We start from the raw sequence: 19334 nt of genomic DNA, 5'->3' as shown, positions 1-19334 counted from the left end.
GAGTGAAGGAGGTTGTCGAGCTAGCACTTAGGCGCGGGATGCCACGTTTGGTCTCGGAAGTCTCCACGTCGAAACTACTGGAGGGAGAGGGAGCGCGGCTGTTGGCGGGCGACTTAGTGTGTGTTTGCGCGTATTGGAGGGCCAGCGCAGACGGTCGGAGCGCGATTGTCGCGATGGTGAGACGGGGGGAGGTCTCGCAGTTATCTAGCAGACGGACGCGGCGCCTGAAGCAGTGCGTCTGGTGTGGATTACGCGATGGGGGGCCGGGCGAGGGAGTTGCGCTGGTCGCTCATGCCTCCGGTTGGACCCTGGCCCTTTTCCCCAGCGCACCTGCCGCCCGCCGCGCTAAGCTGCGAGTTTCCCTTCACGACACACTGATTGCGTATGTTCTGTAGATCGACATGTAACCACCCGCCCTGCCTCTCCCTACTGATCACACCGCGGCCCCCCCCCCTAAACATGCTCGCATGCGGGTTATCAAACAACGAGGGGGCGCCCACCAAACCTAACACTACGTCATGACCCGCGACACCACAATTGGCGCCAACCATGCTATCCCTAATGCCTCGAGCCGAAGCATACTGCCCCTGCCGGAGCGTGTCATCGCCCAGATCAAGTCGTCGACGGCAATTGTCTCCCTCAGCGGCGTCGTGCTGGAGCTGCTGAAGAATTCTCTCGACGCGAAAGCGACCAAGATAGACGCTGCGATCGACTTTGCGCGCGGCGGATGCTCGGTCGAAGATGACGGCCTCGGCATATCGCCCCTCGAGTTTCGCGAGCAAGGAGGCTTAGGCAAGCTCTACTGTATGTACACGCTGCACCGAGAGCGCTGGAGATGGACAATTGACGGGCACAGGCACGTCCAAGTACCATGCAAGTGAACCTCTTCTTGGCCGCAACGGCACCTTCCTCGCCTCACTCGCTGCGCTGTCGCTCCTGACCATCTCCTCGCACCACTACCAACATCGCTCGTACAACGCGATAACGTTTCACCAATCAAACGTCGTGGAGAGGCTGCTGCCGGCGTCGGCCCAGCACGAGACATCAGGCAGGCACGGCACCCGCGTCACCGTGCGGAACCTGTTCGGAAATCTGCCTGTGCGCGTCAAGCAGCGGTCGATCGTATCGGACCAAAAAGCGGAGCAGGACAGACTCTGGGAGGGGCTGAAGAAGGACGTCACGAGTCTCTTGCTTGGTTGGCAGCATCCGGTATCCGTTCGTATTTGCGACAGCGAGAACAGGGTCGTCGTCAACCTCAGCATATCCAGCTCAGAGGCACCGGCACGGATCAGAGAGAGGGAGACGTCAAAGCCACGCTCTGCGCAGCTCTCGTCACTCCTCAATGTTCTGACCCAGGCCAACTATATCGCCATTGACGAGTGGCCGTCGTGGGTACCCGCGTCAGCTGCCACATCGGCCATCTCCATCAAAGGTGCTATATCATTAGATCCGGCACCTAGCAAGCATGTTCAGTTCATCTCGCTCGGCATACAGCCGCTGTGTGCGAACACCGGCCACAACGAACTCTTCGATGCTGTCAACCGCCTCTTCGCGTTATCTAGCTTTGGTACTATCGAGGATGATGCCGACGTCGATGAGCAGGAGAAACTGCGGCGACAGTCAGACAAGCGCTTCAAGCATGATGGATACACCAATCGACAGCTCAAAGCACGCAAAGACGTCGACAGATATCCCAAGTTCTACCTTCGCATCTCGTTCAAGGACGCCCGTAGAAGAAGCGTCTCCGAAGATCAGTTCCTTGGAGACGAGGCGAGCCTCCAAAGCGTGATGGAGGTTTTGGATGCAATGCTATCGCAGTGGCTATCAGTTCATCACTTTAGACCGCGGCAACCTCGCAAGAAGAGTGGACGGCTCGATACGGCTTCTAGCGCTGCTGAGGATCTTGCTATAAGCAACTCGTCATATGCGGGGGACCGGACTACGCCCTCGGCCTCGAGAGGGCAATTGGCTGGAAGTCGCTCTGCAACACCAAAGCAAATCTCTACTCCCTCACAGTCCCTGAAGAGGAAGCGTCTGGACAAGACGGCGTCGCGCGAGTTGTGTGAAAGGCCACGTCTTGGTGCCTTTGCAGAGTGGTCACGCATCAAAAGTGGAAAGCCGGAGTTCTTCAGCAGCGTTTCGACCGTGCTGAAATCCAAGACCCAATTAGATCTCGGAAAGGACGTCAGTATGAGTAGTTCCCATGGCACGAACACTGAAGCGTTCGCGAAGTTTGATTTAGCGCCGCTACCACAAGGTGCTTTGAGCGGACAACAACTTCCCGACGAAGCCTCCACATCGACAGACCTTCTGGGAACTGAGGATAAAGAGAATGATAATACTGTTCTATGGACAGACCCGACAACCAAGAAAGTACATATACTGAACGCTCGAACAGGCTGTGTAGTACCTGATGCGCGGCCGCGACCCACTACCGACCCTAGTCCATCTGTATTTCACCGTACCCAGATATCTATGAATAAATCGGTGCGATTACCAACACGAGCCTCGACTGCTGTTCCTGGCAAAACACCTTGGCTTGACAATGTGCTGGACACGTGGGAGAACCCCATCTTCAAGCCAAGCGAGAAGCGTATACGACAGGTTGTATTGCACGAAGACGAGCTTGATCGAGGGCACCGCCACTCTCGGCATGGTTGTTCCCGCGTTGATATAGACAAGGCCTTCAACCAGGCTTCAGCAGGAATTTCTAGGAGACTGTCGAAAGACGGGCTGCAAAACGCTGAGGTCATCGCGCAGGTCGACAAGAAGTTTATCCTTGTTAAGATGCAAGATTCGACAAAAGCGCAAGATGCGCGACCGGGGCTCCTCGTGCTAATCGACCAGCACGCGGCAGACGAACGCGTACAGGTTGAGTCACTCCTGATTCAGCTTTGCAATCCACTACAAAACGAAACAGGGTATCAGACAAAGCTCGGCCACAAGGCGCAGGTAGCTTCTGTCGTGCTCGAGAAACCGACACAATTCTCAATCTCACCCCAGGAAAGAATACACTTCACAACGCATGCCGCAAGATTCGCAGCTTGGGGTATCCTCTACGACATCCTTGGAACGACATCTTCGGCAGTTCCTGACACTGCCGATAAGGAGAAGCACGTTCTATCCGTAACTGGTCTTCCAACGGGTATATCGGAACGATGCAAAGCCGATCCCAAGGTCCTTATCTCTTTCCTCCGCTCAACAGTCTGGAAGTACGCAGAAGATCCGCATCTCCCTCCTCTACCCGCGCCACTCATGCCATCACAAAGCAGTCCCACCGATTGGGTCAGACGTCTAGCCACCTGTCCCTCAGGTCTTGTCGATCTCATAAATTCTCGCGCATGTCGCTCCGCTATCATGTTTAACGATGTGCTTAGTGTCGAGGATTGTGCAGCGTTGGTGAGGAATCTGGCAGGCTGTGTGTTTCCGTTCATGTGTGCACATGGACGGCCTAGTATGGTACCGCTTGTTGATTTGGGAGGAAGAGGTGAACTGGTGGGTGGACTGAGTGGGCGTGATGAGGGTGTTGATGATGTGGGTTTTGTAGAGGCTTGGAAGAAGTGGAGGAAATGAATGACACAGTCAAGACTCCCTTTCGACGTCTAATCGGCAACCTTGTGGCACAGCTTGATATTATCCAGACAATGTGGTGCTATACCTGCAGATCCGAAGAAGTGCTACGACAGACACTCGGTCAAGAAATGCGTACAGTTTGGTTCTGCTTGGAAGCAGATGCATACACGGCGGGGAGCTTAGCGCGAGACTTTCGCGTGGAGCTAGGCTGGATTGGGCATGGTCACTCTGTCATCCATCGAGTCGTCTTGGAACGGCTTTGGAGCGTCAGCATTGCATTACTGTTCGTTGTCATCCTGCATCATGTCTGCCCCTTGATATTGATGCATTTGGTACTTCACTAATAGCGGCGTAGCGACTAAGCGGTACATGTGCTGGGCAAAACCCTCTAGCTATGACTAGGTACCTGTTGAACGGACGCAATCGGGATCGCGAACCCTGAACCCGCCGTGCGCGCAAATAGCTGGCTGCGTTATAAAGAGACAATGTGCAGAATATCTAAGCAAAGACGCAAACGATATCGTCAATCATCCAAGCCTCGTTTAATCTACCGACGCTGACATATTAGAGTCGAGTCAATATACGTCATGCACAACCCTCTCGGCCATGCATGCCTCGACAGCCAAGCCTCCATTCCGCTGCTGAATATCCATTCTGCGGATATAAGCGCATGAAGCTAGTCTCAGGACCTGAAGTCGAAGCGAACTCTCATCTCAACGAGTGGTTCTCCATAGCTGAATGGAGTAAAGATGCGCATGACACCCCGCGATTCGGGAGACGTTTTGCGGGGATATTTCCTTGGGGATATGGAGCAGATCTCGGGATGCAGCAATAAGAAGGCTTAGAATATGCTTAATGGGAGTCGTATCAACCGGCCTACCACACCACAGTATGTCGTTCAAAGAGAAGGATCTTGAAGCTGAGCGAAAGGAGCATGTCAGTGTTCTCCCGGGATCTATCAAGCCTGAATACTGACGACGAAAGATCTCGTTCGACGAGAAAAGCTATCGCGGTAAAGATGGCCGCATCAATATCGAGGATGTGGTCGATCAACCAAATGATACATCAGGACAAGCATCATCACCTTTCGAAAAGGATGACAAGGAAACTCGTCGCATCATTCGAAAGATAGATCTTAGACTCCTACCGACGCTCGCTGTCATCTATGCCTTTGCACTCATCGACCGCGTTAATCTTCCAAATGTACAACGTACTCCTAGTGGCTGTTGTAGGTCGAATACTGATCTAAGATTCAGGCGCGTATAGCAGGCATGGACGAGGACCTAGGCCTCTCTATCGGCTCACGCTATTCGATCCTCACGATGATCTTCTTCATCCCCTATATCATTTTTCAATTTCCGTAAGTGATTTGTTTTACAAACTACATGTGAGACAAATACTGACATTGTCAACCACTTTAGGGCCAATATTATCATCCGAAAAATCGGTCCCGCCGTATGGCTACCCTCTCTTGTCGTTTGCTGGGGCGCTGTAACAATCGGCATGGGTTTTACGACCGATTGGACGCAAGCACTGGGCTGCAGGATCATCCTTGGTGTCCTGGAAGCAGGGTACTATCCAGGCTGTGTCTTCCTGCTGAGCTGTTGGTACGTGAGGTTTGAGGTCCAAAAGAGGTTCAGCGGATTCTATCTGCTGGCCCTCCTCGCAAGTGGTTTCTCGAACATTCTTGCTTGGGGACTGAGCGAGATGCGAGGCCTTGGAGGTCTGAACGGATGGCAGTGGATATTTGCTATAGTCAGTCAATCTCCTCCCTTTTGTCTTCAAGCGCTAACCCATCTATAGGAGGGCGCCATCACCATCCTACTCGGATTCATGGGATTTGTAACAATTGTCGACTTCCCCGATAAAGCCAGCCAGCCCAGCCCAATAACAAAGCGCCCTTTCTTGACGCCTACCGAAGCCAACATAATCCTTGCCCGCATCCAACGCGATCGCGGGGATGCCATCGCCGATAAGCTTACCTGGTCCACCATCTCTACACATCTCCGCGACTGGAAAATCTGGGAGTTTGCGTGGCTCTACTTCCTCAACAACGTCGTCGCATACAGCTGGGGCTATTTCCTGCCCATCATCCTACGCAACGATATGAACTACTCTGTCGCCATGAGCCAGATCATGTCTTTCCCGCCATATGTGCTTGCCGCGGCTTGGATGTTCGCCACGGCATGGGTCGCCGACCGGTACAGGATGCGTGGTGCTATCATCATTTTCAACTGTGCATGGGCTGTTCTAGGAGTATGCATGATGGCATTCCTCAGTAATGCTCGTGCACGGTATGCCGGCGTCTTTCTAGGCGTCAGTGGAGCGAATGCAAATGTGCCTAGCCTGCTGAGTTACATGCATAACAACATTGTGGGCCAGATGAAGAGAAGTGTTGCTAGTGCGCTGTTGATTGGAGGCGGAGCCTGTGGAGGCATTGCAGCATCGAACATCTTTCGACAACAAGATGCGCCCAAGTACACGTAAGTTTTACCCACCAGAGATGTGCCAAGAGGCGAAACTGACCTAAGCAGACCTGCTATGGCTGTTGTGATTGCGACTCAAGTTTTGAGCATACTTCACGTGCTCAAGAACTTTTGGGTCTACTCGCGAGCAAATCGCCAGGCGGATCGAGGCGAGAGGATCCTGGAGGGCCAAGAGGGCTTCCGACAAACGCTGTAGATATTGTTGTTGCAATCGCTCTGACGACGCACTATGAATACTATGACGATATGCCACTACGCTATGCTATGCGATGGTATCAAACTCAACGAACGGCGTGACGCGACAGCTTTCCTTCCCAAAGATATTTCAGTCTCTACATGCGAGCCGATACTATCCAATCAGCCTCCGCCTCCTCCCACTGTCAACACTGACCGTATTGTCTGGCCCGATACTGATACTCAAACTGCTGGTATCGTCCTCGCTTCCAGCCCTTCTCCTGTCCCGATCTCTGCCGCTCACTGTCTGACTCTTGCTCCGCTCAGGTTGTATGACCAACCATGTGGATCCTCCACCTTCGTGCTCTTGTTCCATGAGCTGCAATTGTGGACCTCCGCCTCTTTCGTCTCCTCTCCGCATCTCTCTATCACCTCGCCTCACATCCGTTTCGCTCAGTCCCCGGTCGTTGCGGCCGCGCTCTCTACTTGGTTTCGCGGCTTTGGAGGGCGGTGGTGGGGGGAAGAGGGTGTGGAACTTTGCAGTCTTGATAGGCAGCGTGGTGAGCGATGTAGGTAGTGGCAGGGATTCGATGAGGGTTAGCTTCTCGAGGGGTATGGTTGTGAGAAGGGAGGCGGGTAAGTCGACGGGTGAGCATGCGACTATTGTATGTCGTAGATGGGTGTTGGATGCGAAGAATGACAGATTTTCTGTGTTTTGTTAGTCATCTCATGCTTCTTTCCTTTGAGCGTCCACAGATACATACCTCGAACTTTTCGTCCCGCTCCGCCTTCCTTGCCTACTCCGGTGTCGATCCAGTCGAAGCTGGTTATCCTTCCACAGAAGCCAGTAGAGAAAGCTCGCAGCTGGCCCAGGTTTCGCACCTTGTCAAGCCGTACGAGATAGTTGGCCATGCCTTCCAAGTTGGCATACACGCGCACAATGATGTCCAGTGAGTCGGCATCTTCCGGGAACTGTTCACGCAGATATTCCCGGATGCGTATGTTTAGTTCGTCTGCTAATGACTCTCCACCTTGAGCTTTGCGTGTTATGTATTTGTCGTGGAACTAGAACCATCAGTTAGAATACATGGTAGGCCAAGGCTTTGTTGTGCGTACCAACAACCCCTCCGCATCGGCGTCTATGAGCACCAGCACGAATGGCCGTTTGGCCTGTGACGCCACCAAAGCCTCTTCCTTTGCCTTGGACTCTGCCAGCTGACCTTGCATCGTCCGCGTGACATCTGCGATTTCCGCTTGCAGTGTCCGTCGGACGTTTTGCTCGGAGCCAAGGTCGAGTTCACATTGTGCGAGGCGTGCTTCTGTCTTCTCGAGCTTGTCAAGGAGTTCCTATTTCATCGTCAAAACCCCCCTCATCATCTCCAGGACGCCGTTAGTAGCATACCTCAATAAGCTCACATCTCTTCTCCTCAAGGATCCTAAACTGCGTCAACCGATCGCGAAACGTCATCGGAGGTGGGGCAGGCGGGCCCGCAACAACTAATTCCGCCATGTTCAAAGGTCGGCAAACGTCACACTGTCACAAAAGGCACGAAGCTACCAAGCGACAAAAAAGATCTGGGGATCCTAACATTTAAGAAGACGCGTTGTTTTGGGCTCCCGCGCAGCGCTAGCTAGCTGTTTTGCATGTGCATGGCCCAAAAGTACGGTGACGCCGCCGGTGCGAAAGATGGCAAGGGCTGATTGGCCGGGTAAGTGGAGAGAGTTGGGCTGATACGCTGCCTTGGGGTTGGAAGACACCGGAATCAAAGAGAAGGTCGTGAGCTGGCGGGCTGTGTTCACGTCACGGATGCAACCAATGCGGCATGCATTATGCGGCGCGAGCCGCAATGGGTCGTGTGAGAGGCGGAGATGGAGGGGAGATGTGGGCTCTGGAGGGGATGTGAGGGGGTGCGAGGGGCATCTTCTTCGCCTTGCTAGCCCCTCGTCGTTCGAAACACACGTCGCATCATTTCTTTGTCTAATCATGCCAACGTGTTGCTGCCTATCGTAGAGACCATTTTGTTGCCTATCTACGGGATTGCAGCCGTCTTCGACACTCCCCAGACGTCTGTACAGAAACTCGACCTTCCTCATGACTCACTTATCGACGGGCCCGCCGGCCGCATGACCTGAATAATCTCGGCGTCTGGTATGGAAACTGTCATCAACGCGCGACGGTCAACCCTGCCTCCAGACGTGCGCGGTAGCTTCTTCCAGATAACGGCGCGTGTTGGGCGCATGTATGCTGGGAGGTTGAGGCCGAGCAGTAACTCTTGAAGATATGGGCGCGATTCCAGGTTGGGTGCCTCACTCATGACAACAAAAGCCTGGATCTGTGGCTCGTCCTGCTCATTATTACTCTTCACGACCACGACAGCCTCCGCTACTCTACCATTTGCCTGGTCGACGATAGTTCGTGAGACATCTCCCAGCTCAATATGGAACCCGTGGATTTGCGCGATCGACTGGTCCAAACATCGAGAGACCACAAAAAGCTCTCCAGTATCGTTGATAAATCCCCAGTCACCAGTCCAGAAGCATCTCAACTGGGTTTCTGGATGCACCTGGAAGCGATCTTCATCGTCTTCAGAACCGGAGTAGCCAAACCCAACACCCGGGCCATCAACCCAGATATCGCCAGTCCAAGCTGGAGGGAGTGCTCTACCCAGATGGTCGCCTACCCAGATCTGGTAGTTCGGCAAGGCTCTCCCTACCGGAATCAACTTTCCTTGCTTGTCGGCTGAATACTCCTTGTACTCGACGAAGCCCATGCAGCAAGCTATCGTAGTCTCGATCGAGCCATATAAGTTCGCAAGCTCCAGATTGTCATTTTGAAGTCGAGCAAAGTTTCGAACAACATACGACGACATGTTCTCTCCAGTGCTGAGCGCAAATTTCCAGGATTTGCAATGCTCAAGCATACCGAGAGGCTGTTGGAACCAAGAAGAGTACTCAGATGGTGTCGCGATGGTGATAGTGATCTTCTGTCGTACCATGATCTTCGGCACGTCGGCTGGATCTGAGTCTACCGTCAGGATGAGTGTACCTCCGGATGCCAAGGCGAATAAGATCTGGAAGAGTGCGAGGTCTGACGACCAGTTGCTATGCTGTAGTACTACTGGCTTGTCGTCAAAGTAGTACGCAGTGGAAGTTACCAGGGTCTGTAGATTCTCATGTGTTAACATAACAACCTTTGACATGCCATCTGGCGACGGCACATGCAGCCCCACAGCAATATCGTCTGACAGCGGCTCTTCAACTTGATCGAAATCTTCGGTGTGGACCATGTCACCACAATAAAACACTGTGCCAAGCTGGAGATCTAGTGCATAGTCCACCAGGTGTGGTGAGCTGACCACACAGAACTCAATGGCGTCGTTTTTGGTGATAGGAAGATTGTCATCAACTGAGAGATGATGGTCAATAGGAATATAAATACCGCCAGCGCACCATATTGCAATAACACTGCTGAGCAGATCGATGGTCGGTGGACCGATCACGCATACAGGAGTGCCACGACCGACTCCATGGCACTTCAAGTCTGACGACATGGCGATCGCTCGGCGTAAAAGTTCGATATAGGTCGTTGCACCGCCTTGCTCGTCTCTCACGGCGACCTCGTTTGGCGTTGCTGTAACGACCTCCTGGAGCCTTTGGAGGATGCTAGTAAAGGGGGCTTCGAGTACAACTCCGGTACCACGCTCCATACTCAGCTTTCGTTCTGCTGGATCGATAAGGTCCATATCGGCGATACTAATAGTCTCTCCAGCGACTAGTTGCTTCATCGCTCGAACGTACATGTCTGCCACCACTTTACAATGCTCTTTGTCATAGGTTTTGTCGTTCAGGCCAACGAACACGACTAGATTGCGTTTGTGGTCTTCGCGAACGACGAGTACAAGGTCTTGCGCACGCTCAAAGTACATGTTGGTGGACTGGGTAGTTGCATTCGCATTGGCGATCCAAGCGAAGGTGACCTGGTGAAGCAGTGTTTGATGGGAGATATCCAACTCGGACAGTAAAGTCTTGACCGACTCATGCATATAGCTTCTAGACACGTTCATAGTCGCCTTCGTCTGCTCTAGGAGTTGGCTGGAGTTGTGCCTCAAGTCGCCCCGGAAACGCACCGGCATGACATCACCCTTGCCCTTCAAGGCGCGTCCAAGACCGATCACGAAGTCGTCGGTACCAGTAAGCTGTGAAAGTAAGATCTGGAGCGCAGCCAAACCAAAATTTACCATTGGAAGGCCATTGTTGCGACACGGAACCCGAGCATCGAAGGACAGACTTGCGGATGTGGTGAGCTCGAAGCGATGGAAAGCAGGGACCGCGTAGGGGTTGCGGAAACCGAGAGTCGCAAACGGTAACATCGGGACAGAGGGTAGATCTCTCATCTGAGCTTTCCACTCGTTTATACCAGATGTCGGTAACGGCGCCATCCTAGAGGGAGAACTGTTTTCCAAAGCAGCAGTCGAGTTTTCTGGGCTCTCATGGATCATCGGTAGTGGTACAGATAGCGAATAGTTAGAATTGAAAGGCACCCTGCGGGGTCGAGTAGGAGTGTCGGGTTCTTCGGGATTCGAGTCAGGCGATGAAGACGAGAAAGGGTCTTCGTCGAGGTCATTGTGGTATCTATTCATATTAGCCAAGAGACGGGTATCGAGACCAGACAGCGAGAAGCGCTTTGGTGATACGATCCAGAGCGCGCCGTCGGAATTTCTACAGCACTTTTGATGTCCAGGCAGCAAACCGTCATCAGGGTTTTCCTAGTAGCCCTAGCAATTACGCAAAGTATAGTGAAAGCAACCACACTAACTCCTTAGCAATTCTTGGCGAGTATGTGACGTCTAATACACTCATAAGACGTATAGCTCTTGAGCTTTGATATAAGACACCACAACTCGTTCGATGCCAATCTATTCACTCCATGAAACTAATGACGTGAGCAAACTCAACAGTAAACTTACGTCTGGCAACAGAATATGCTCGTACCGATAATCTAGCAATAGCCACAGGATCTGTAGAGTTGAATCAACTTTCTAGAGAGCTACGCGACATGGTCCACGAATCGATTCTTGCGAACATTATAGACCAGGATATTGGAAGCAAGGACAACTCGTTGAGACCGAATCGAGACCCACCATCTATATCTGAGACAACGCAGACGACTAAAAAAGAACCCTTGTAACGAAAGTGTTCTGGAACAGACCTTTCTAAGCTGGAAAATGCTCCAAGCGACTCAATCCGGTGGCAGTGATTAGGCATAGTCCTTGCGAATACAAAAAATCTTGATTAGTACAGGCCAAGACATTCCGGCGAACAGCAGAAAATTCTTAAACATATATTGAGCACTATCGTACCCTTCGTAAAAGGCCCCTTTCGTCCTCCGAGCACCGTCATCAACGCTTCCAAGATTGTGCAAACATACGTCAAGTATGATGATTCAGGCTCTGAGGGTCAACGGATCGGTTCCGGTCTCTAAAACGTTGTCGTGACATTCTGACGTGTCCAATCTACGTTCATTAATAAGAGTTTAGGTGGGAGTTGGACACTTTAAGATTACTAACGTTTCGCGCTCAAGTTGTTCGGTCGTGAATAGGGACGCGATGAAATCCAAGTCCTTTCTGTGCATGATTGGGTCAACTTTTGCAGGTGACTGAGACTGCCTGATGTGTTCGGATCGCGTGTGTGTTGCCTGTTGTTTTGTGTTCGTTTTGTGTCGTCGCATCGGGATGCCTTTCGCAAGTCGAGTCGGGATATACACAGGCAGAGGCTGACTCAAGGCTGATATCAAAGAGTGTCGCATGCTAGTAGTCATATCATGCGATGCCATACTCGGTCGGTTGAAATCAAGTCGATCAGACAGGGTGAACTGCTGCTTCATATTATCGCGTAGCTCTCCAGGTTCACACAAGGCTCCTGGATGCGAAAAAAAGTTTGATTGTTTGTACTTCCCGACTTGAGGCTTGGACGAAGCTGTTGTCATGCTCCGCCACCATGCACTTTGCGGACCCATTCTATTTATTCTTGTTCGATCAGAGCGAATTTGACAGGTGCCGCTCAACGAATGCATCGCGATGCTATCCGAGGACCCAACCCAGCGTGCATATGGGTTGGTCCTGAGGTGTTAAGCGGCTAGGACTCTGGATGAGTGGGGAGCCTCGTACGTGTTGTTAGCTTCATATTAGCCGACGGCAGTCCTGACCACTGTTGTAACTCCTGCATCCCAACAAACGACCAAAAGGCATCCTTCGGCCTCTCAGGTATCGAAACAAATGCTTGTTGAGGCATTGTCGATATCCATGAATGTGATCCTGCGTCAGCAAGCGGACCGTGCCGTTGGCCCAGATGTTGGAGTCGAGCTTAACATCAATAGGATAGATGGTTTATAACACATGTTAGGATCTGTTTCACTGCAGCAATGTGGCACATCCTTTTCACTTGGCTTGAACCCTACGAATCGAGAGCATTTGCATCATCTCGATTCGAGACTTGCAATGAGTGTGGCGCAGGAAGACTATAGATACTTCATAAGCAGATGTAGCATCAGGAATGCCGATGAGCAGAGTCCTACTCTTAGATCCATACTCTGTTCGGGGTGGCGATGAGAAGACCTGTGAAGCAATCCACGTGCAAAAAAGGTTATCGTGATGAAGCGCGTGGCATTATCTCGCTCAGAGCATGTGTCTTCAAATATCTTCCGAGGGTTCGCAGGACAAAGAATCATCAGATCAAAAAGAATAGTAATGTAATTTAATACTTGAAATGTGGGCGAACGAAATCGTGCTGGAAGTAAAGAGAGTCGGAAGATTGGCCGTGAGGGTAGCGAAATTAATGAGAAATTGCCAAGCCGCTAAGAACGCGACACGCGTCGGCTGGCCTCTTCACTCCCACCCAACACCTACACGCGCTTGTACTCGTATGAGGACGCGTAGATACGAGAGTTACTCCGATGTTCTGATGTACGCGTAGAATGAAAGAAATACCATGACGCCACTTGCCGAGAGCCGGCAAAGCCACGATGATCTGACCAATCGGTACGCTTCGCTTCCAGTCTCCAAACTCGCCCCGTCGACGTCATGATATCTTCTCGCGCCCGCTCATTAACTCTGTCAGATCTAAGCCTTGAACTTTTCGGTCTGTTCTTCGAGTATGAACTTCCACATGACCTCCGCCGCCGTTTTTGCGCCGTCCATCGAATTCAATGTATCCGCTAGCATCCTCGCTTTTGCGGCATATGACGGGTCATTCAGCACCTTCAAAACTGTGTTGCGGATGTTCTTGGCTTTCCAAAACTGTTTTTGCACACGGATACCTGCTCCGGCATTCATGGCGTTGTCCAGGTTCGTTTGCTGTTCGACTTGTAGCGCAACCCCGACTAGAGGCTTCCCTGCGGCCAAGGCGCACTGCACAGTACCTTGACCTCCGTGTGTTACAATCAAATCAGCAAGCGCATTGGCGGCGGGTGCTGGGATGAATCGATCAGTCACCAGAAGACGTGCGTCTCCGCCCGCAATCTCGTTAGCCTTGTCGATGTCGCAGATCGACTTCGAAGCTAGCACTACTGCGTTCCAGTTGTCATCTGGATTCATTCTCAGAGCCTTGATCGCTTCGAACAAGAACTCTTCTGTTCCCGAGCTTCCCATGGTGACCAGAATGGATGGGCCAGACCCCTTCGTCAGATGAGTTGCGATGTCTTCATCCAGCTTTGAGTCGTTTCGCGCATACAAGGGACCTGTGAGGACGATGTTCTTTGGGATGCGGTGCAGATATTCTTGGTGAAATATGGGGTGATCGTTGACCAAATTGAGGTCGGCCATGTTCATGTCGAAGAGTGAGATGGGCCCTTTTATTGGCCACCCACAGGCAGCAGCCGCAGCTCCAAGGCGCTTCTGTTGGAAGATAGGAGCGTTGACCATCAGACCACTGGCCCACCATGCTATGCGCTGCCGGAACGGTCGAGGAAGCCGTGTGAACAAAGGCATCATATCTGGAAGATCGCGAATCAAGCCGTGTGCAAAAGCTCCAGGATGCAACGGCACTGGAAGAAAGTTGATGGTCCGAATGCCCAGGAGTCGTGCAGCGATCGAAGCTGGTGCCCACATGCCGTGGAACACGATGTCGGGCTTCAACTGTCTGAATGCCGCAAGTTGACCGTCGATGAAAGACTTCGCAATGTCTTCCGAGCCGAAAAACTCGGGCCAGTCCCATCCAAGGTCGTGCGCCACAGATATACCCTTCACGCGTGGTTGAGCGGGGACAATATTGAACCCAGCGTCTGTGATTTGATACTCGAACCGCGCGCCGCAAGAGAGGAAGTCGATCTTTAGGTTGATATCGGATGGGCACATGTCCCGCAAAGCGACAGCCATCGCAATGGCACGTGTGGTATCTCCAGCATCCTGCCATGCTACGCTCAACACGATGTGAACGCTTCGGGATGCCATTGTGCGGTTCAATTCCAAGAGGAGGTTGGAGGCAAAAAAATGAGTCTCAGGCTTGGATGACTCTCAGCACACTTTGGTGTATGGGGTCTTATACAAGACATCTGTAAGGTTCACATGCAAACATATGCCCCTCTCTGGAGCCGCGTCGATCATAGTCGTCTCTCCTCTATGATCTCCGAAACAACAGTGTTCGGTATGAGCTGGATACCTCAGCTGCGGCTCATTCTCACTGGACCGGGGGCTGCTTAGCCTCAGCTCAAAATACGAATGGAATGCTTCGACTATCGCTGCGCAATCCTCACATCCGACCCAACTTCATGGCATCGCCGCGCTACATCTCGCGACAGCTGCGGGGAACCGTAAAAGGCGCGAGGTTATCCAGATTGCATTCGGTCCTTCACGGAATCGGATCGGCGAGTATGTTCAATATTCTGACATAGCAGGCGCAACTTCCTGCTGGTGGCAATACGCTGACTACGCTGACCACCTGTATGTAGTGGAACAAGCTATCGAGCAATGCTTTCGACGTGTTGCGAGACGTGTTGTTGGCTAATACTGCGTGCACAGCAGATGTATACGATGTGATGGCTGTTGTAAGCAGGCTTTGGTTTCGCGAACAGCCAATGGTGTGCGTGCAATCTCGGAGCTGACCAGGAGCGCCGCACCCATTCTCGTACCAGGCCACCAAGATTCAGCCTAACCGCCACGAAAACGGCTGCATATTGATATGGCGCCTGTACCGCAGACACATGTCTTATCGGAATACGACAGCGAAATTAGTACTAATCCTCGGTCATGTGAAGTAGCGGGAAATGGTGTCGTCGAGTTGAGACTAGAAGATGCATATGGTTATCAAGCTTCGCTAAAGCTCGGCCTTGCTTATTTCCCTCTAACGCGTGGGATGGTTGGCGCCATGTCACGGTGGCTTCGCTTATCTATGTGTTTGGTTAGCTGCACAGATGAGCGCTGAGGTGTGCACCCCAGGAAGAGCTAGGATGACGCACGACTATTTTGGAAGCACCCGGCCATCCTCCAATCTAGGCGAAAAGAGGCAGTGCTAAACATTCTAGTTCACCAGCAGACAACATCGTTAAATGGATCGTCAAAATTAATACATTATGCATTATTGGCAGAGATACGACGCGGTGAGGCATCTGCCTATCATCATCACACGCTAGAAGACCTCGCATTCATCCATAGATCTAATTCCGGAGAGCAACTCCTCGCCTCATTACCGACGATCCTGCTTGCCGCTCGCACCCAAATGATCACGGAGATCAGGGTTGATCTTGGCCGTTAGGTACGACGAAAATTGACCACTTTGTCGGAACGTTTTCGTCCAAGCTGGAGGGGGTGCTTTCAAAGACACCTTATTCCCTTCTTGTCGGCCCGCACTATTGCCTGTAGTCTTCAAGATACTGCGGGGTTGGTATGCTTGTTGGTCCCGCTTCTCATCGTCGCGCCGTACAGCCGTGTCTGGTTTTTCTTTCACGCTGCGCCATTCCATGCCTAGCGCAGCTGGTATTGCAAGACACGCGATGATGAGTGCCGCAAAGAATGTTCCACGAGTCAGCGAGTCATTGTAGGCTGCCAGTATCATTTCTTTGATTGCTGGAGTGAAACCCGTCGTCAGGTCCGTGGCTCCTGCGGCTAAGATGTGTTCAGGATCCAGACCACCGATCCGCTCCAAGCCGGCAGAGAACTTGTCTATGTAGAGGTTCTGTCCCACGGCTGTAAAGACTGCCCCACCGAGCGTCTGGAAAAGCGAGAGGACTGCCGTACCGATTGGAACATCGGGCTTGTCGAGCACCGTTTGTACGGCTATGTTTGGGTGCTGCATGGTGCAACCGACCCCAAAGCCCGCAACAATCTGAGTTCCGATCCAAATGCCGTTACTGGTATCCATAGACCACGTGGTGATGAGACCAGTACCAATGGCCATGAACAGAGAGCCGAGGATCATGAAAGGAGTGTAGTATCCGATGCGTTGTACAAGACCGCCAGACATGATCGAACCGACGACGACCGAGAGCACAAGAGGAATGGTGTTGATACCGGATTGCATGGCCGAGGCACCTTTGATAGCCTGGAACCAGAGAGGGATGTAAATGGACACTGTGAGCATGGTCGCACCTACGCAGAACTGTGAGGCACTACCAAATGCGACGCTGCGCTGGAAGATGATGCGTGCTGGCAACGTCGCCGTGGTATTCCGGGTGAAGAACTGCCAAAATATGAAGGCTATCAGGAGGATCACAAAGGTGATGAGGAGCACAACCATGCGTGGTGAGCTCCAAGGGTAGTCTGCTGCGCCCCATTCCAGGGCTAACAAGAGACAGGTGATCGATGGAAGGAATAGTGCCGTACCCAGCGGGTCGAGATGTCTTATCGTCTCTCCCCATGTTTTGAATTGCGGCTTGTTCTCTTCGAGGTTGAGCAAAAAACATACTACAAGGATGGTAACGCCACCGAGCGGTAGATTGATGTAAAAGCACCACCTAGGAGGTACGAAGTTAGCATACATTTCACATGCGATATGTCCCAGGTGTTCACTGACCTCCAGGTTGCGCTGCTGCTGGTGAAAGCTCCGCCTAGCAAGGGACCAGCCACACTTGCAACACCGAAGCATGCGCCGAAGAGACCCTGCAGCATGGGCCGCTTGGCAAGCGGCACAGTGTTGAGCATAATCAGGATCGCGCCGGTGAAGATACCGCTACTTCCTAGGCCTGCAATGGCGCGTCCGACGATGAGCATGTTACTGTTGCGCGCTGCACCGCAAACGATGCTTCCCAACTCGAAAAGAAAGATGCCAGATAGGAATATTGGTTTCGTGGGAAAGAAGGTGTATATCCTTCCATATAAAAGGATGAATCCCGCTGCTGTGAGCATGTACGCACTGCCGTACCATCCAATATCACCGATGCTGTCGAACTCATTTGTTATGGCAGGTATTGCTGGGCCGATGATGGTCCTGTCCAAAGCAACCAGAAAGATCGAGATGTATAGTGACAGCATTATGACTGCTGTCTTTGCTGTAGATGGGTATGGGGATGGCGCTGTCTTCGCTCCTCTTTGCCGTTCGATGTCAGCTACTATCGGCGGACTGAGAGGGTCATCGTTCGCCGAACTCGCATCCCAAAGTTGACTACTTTGGAAGTTTCTGTGCATATTGTTGCCCATTGGTGGACTCATGGGCGAATCCATAACGTCGTCGTCGTCGTCGTCAAATTTGAAGCTGGCGGGCGTTGAATAATTCGAGGCCTGGTATGGATCCATTATCACTGGAACATGATCACCGTCCTCGGATGTCGAGACTCTTCTTATCGTGTTGCGGTGTCCGGCTCCGTTCGCTTCGTTAGCCTCGTTCAGCCGCAGTATCCCTTCTAACGCCATTAGAGTGCTTTCCCGAAGATAGGGTCGAATTTCGTGTAGATCTTCTCGTAAGTTATTGGTAGTGTATGAAGTAGCGCATTCCCGTCTCTGCAGATATGGTTTTGACTGGGCCAGATCTTCTTCTCTTGCGTTGTAAGAGATATACGAGGCGGTGCCTTCTTGTGCTTCGGTGTGTGCTCGAGCAAACGCCGTCTCGCAGTTATCAGCCAAGTCTTGGATGATATCAGCGATCAGGCTGCGTTCCTCGGCATCGGTGCGCCCGTGCCATCTCACCTCGGTGAGCTCATGTGTGGACGGACGAGACGATAGCGTTGATATGATAGAATAAGCTGGGCGCGCCCCTCGGAACTTCGGTATGTACGGAGGCGGTGCCGCCATGTTCCCAATATCGACTGAAAGCCGTGTATATCAATCCGGATGTGTGGGGTGCGTGCGCTGAAGCCTGATATATTGCTTGCAGCCAGACGTACGATGGGTCCTAGGTAATGAGTGTATAACAATATGCAGAGATATACGAATATGAGCTATAGGGGCGAAGAGTATTATAGGCGTAGGTAAGCTTCAGTTCTTCGCATTAACAGCCAAAACAAGAAGCACATCTCAGTAACACATCTAATAGACCAAGAAACATTCCGCAGTCGCATCCGCAGCACGACCAACAAAGCGCAACGGTGCAGTAAGACGGCGATGACCTCTGGCGAATGCGACATCTTCCTCACACACCATCTGTATTCTCCAAAAGCATCGGAGCGCCATCTTCTAAAACACCGACGTTGCGCGACTTGGCTCACGCCACACATTTTTCTTGCTCATCCCATGGCGTCTATTAATAAGAGTCTGATGGACCCTGAATTGTCAGAGGTGGGTAGCTTGATTATCCTGCATGTTGGCGTTGCAGTAACTCTCGTGTTCTGTGCAAGATTATGCAAGATCAGCAATGGTCGGTGGTCGGTGATCGGGGATGACGCTGGGGAGCCGAGCGGCACTCGCAGGTCGCTGAACTCTGCCGAGACAACCTGAGCGACATTTGAGACGGCTGCTTCGATTTCCTCTCAAGAGGAATGTAATGTTAGGAATGGAAAATGATGCGAAGTGACGTCTCAGCTTTTCAGAAAAGCTGGTGGACGATGTTGGCGATGAGAAAGTGGAGGAAAAGCAAGTGGATCCGGCTTAGCGTGAGAGAAGGTACAGATGGCGTGATGCTTCATACGCATCGCTCGATTGCCTAACTTCGCCATGCCCGTTTGCTTGTTCCGCCCAG

The 19334-nt window shown here is 52.0% G+C and overlaps 5 protein-coding genes across 5 annotated transcripts; 2 read left to right on the top strand and 3 right to left on the bottom strand.

Moving 5' to 3' along the window:
- Positions 1-518: 518 nt before the first annotated feature.
- On the top strand, positions 519-3573 carry ACET3X_003835 (uncharacterized protein; the record flags this gene model as incomplete). Its single annotated transcript, XM_069449974.1, has 2 exons — positions 519-804; positions 857-3573. The coding sequence occupies 2 exons, from the start codon at positions 519-521 to the stop codon at positions 3571-3573; spliced, it is 3003 nt and encodes a 1000-aa protein (XP_069307813.1).
- Positions 3574-4464: 891 nt separating this feature from the next.
- On the top strand, positions 4465-6255 carry ACET3X_003834 (uncharacterized protein; the record flags this gene model as incomplete). The annotated part of the gene is made up of 6 exons (XM_069449973.1): positions 4465-4509; positions 4558-4776; positions 4830-4933; positions 4995-5328; positions 5377-6056; positions 6108-6255. 6 exons carry the CDS (start codon positions 4465-4467, stop codon positions 6253-6255), a joined length of 1530 nt encoding a protein of 509 aa, XP_069307812.1.
- Positions 6256-6408: 153 nt separating this feature from the next.
- On the bottom strand, positions 6409-10873 carry ACET3X_003833 (uncharacterized protein; the record flags this gene model as incomplete). Its single annotated transcript, XM_069449971.1, has 5 exons — positions 6409-6941; positions 6998-7298; positions 7350-7580; positions 7636-7730; positions 8335-10873. The coding sequence occupies 5 exons, from the start codon at positions 10871-10873 to the stop codon at positions 6409-6411; spliced, it is 3699 nt and encodes a 1232-aa protein (XP_069307811.1).
- A 2478-nt stretch (positions 10874-13351) lies between these two features.
- ACET3X_003832 (uncharacterized protein) lies at positions 13352-14680 on the bottom strand (the record flags this gene model as incomplete). The annotated part of the gene is made up of 1 exon (XM_069449970.1): positions 13352-14680. The coding sequence occupies one exon, from the start codon at positions 14678-14680 to the stop codon at positions 13352-13354; it is 1329 nt and encodes a 442-aa protein (XP_069307810.1).
- Positions 14681-15911: 1231 nt separating this feature from the next.
- Positions 15912-17695, bottom strand: ACET3X_003831 (uncharacterized protein; the record flags this gene model as incomplete). Its single annotated transcript, XM_069449969.1, has 2 exons — positions 15912-17178; positions 17238-17695. The coding sequence occupies 2 exons, from the start codon at positions 17693-17695 to the stop codon at positions 15912-15914; spliced, it is 1725 nt and encodes a 574-aa protein (XP_069307809.1).
- Between the last annotated feature and the right edge of the window lie 1639 nt (positions 17696-19334).

This window comes from Alternaria dauci, chromosome 3, assembly GCF_042100115.1.
Source record: "Alternaria dauci strain A2016 chromosome 3, whole genome shotgun sequence".
NCBI classification, from domain to species: domain Eukaryota; kingdom Fungi; phylum Ascomycota; class Dothideomycetes; order Pleosporales; family Pleosporaceae; genus Alternaria; species Alternaria dauci.
The sequence above is the reverse complement of the archived record's forward strand: the minus strand, read 5'-3'. Positions and strand labels throughout refer to the sequence as shown.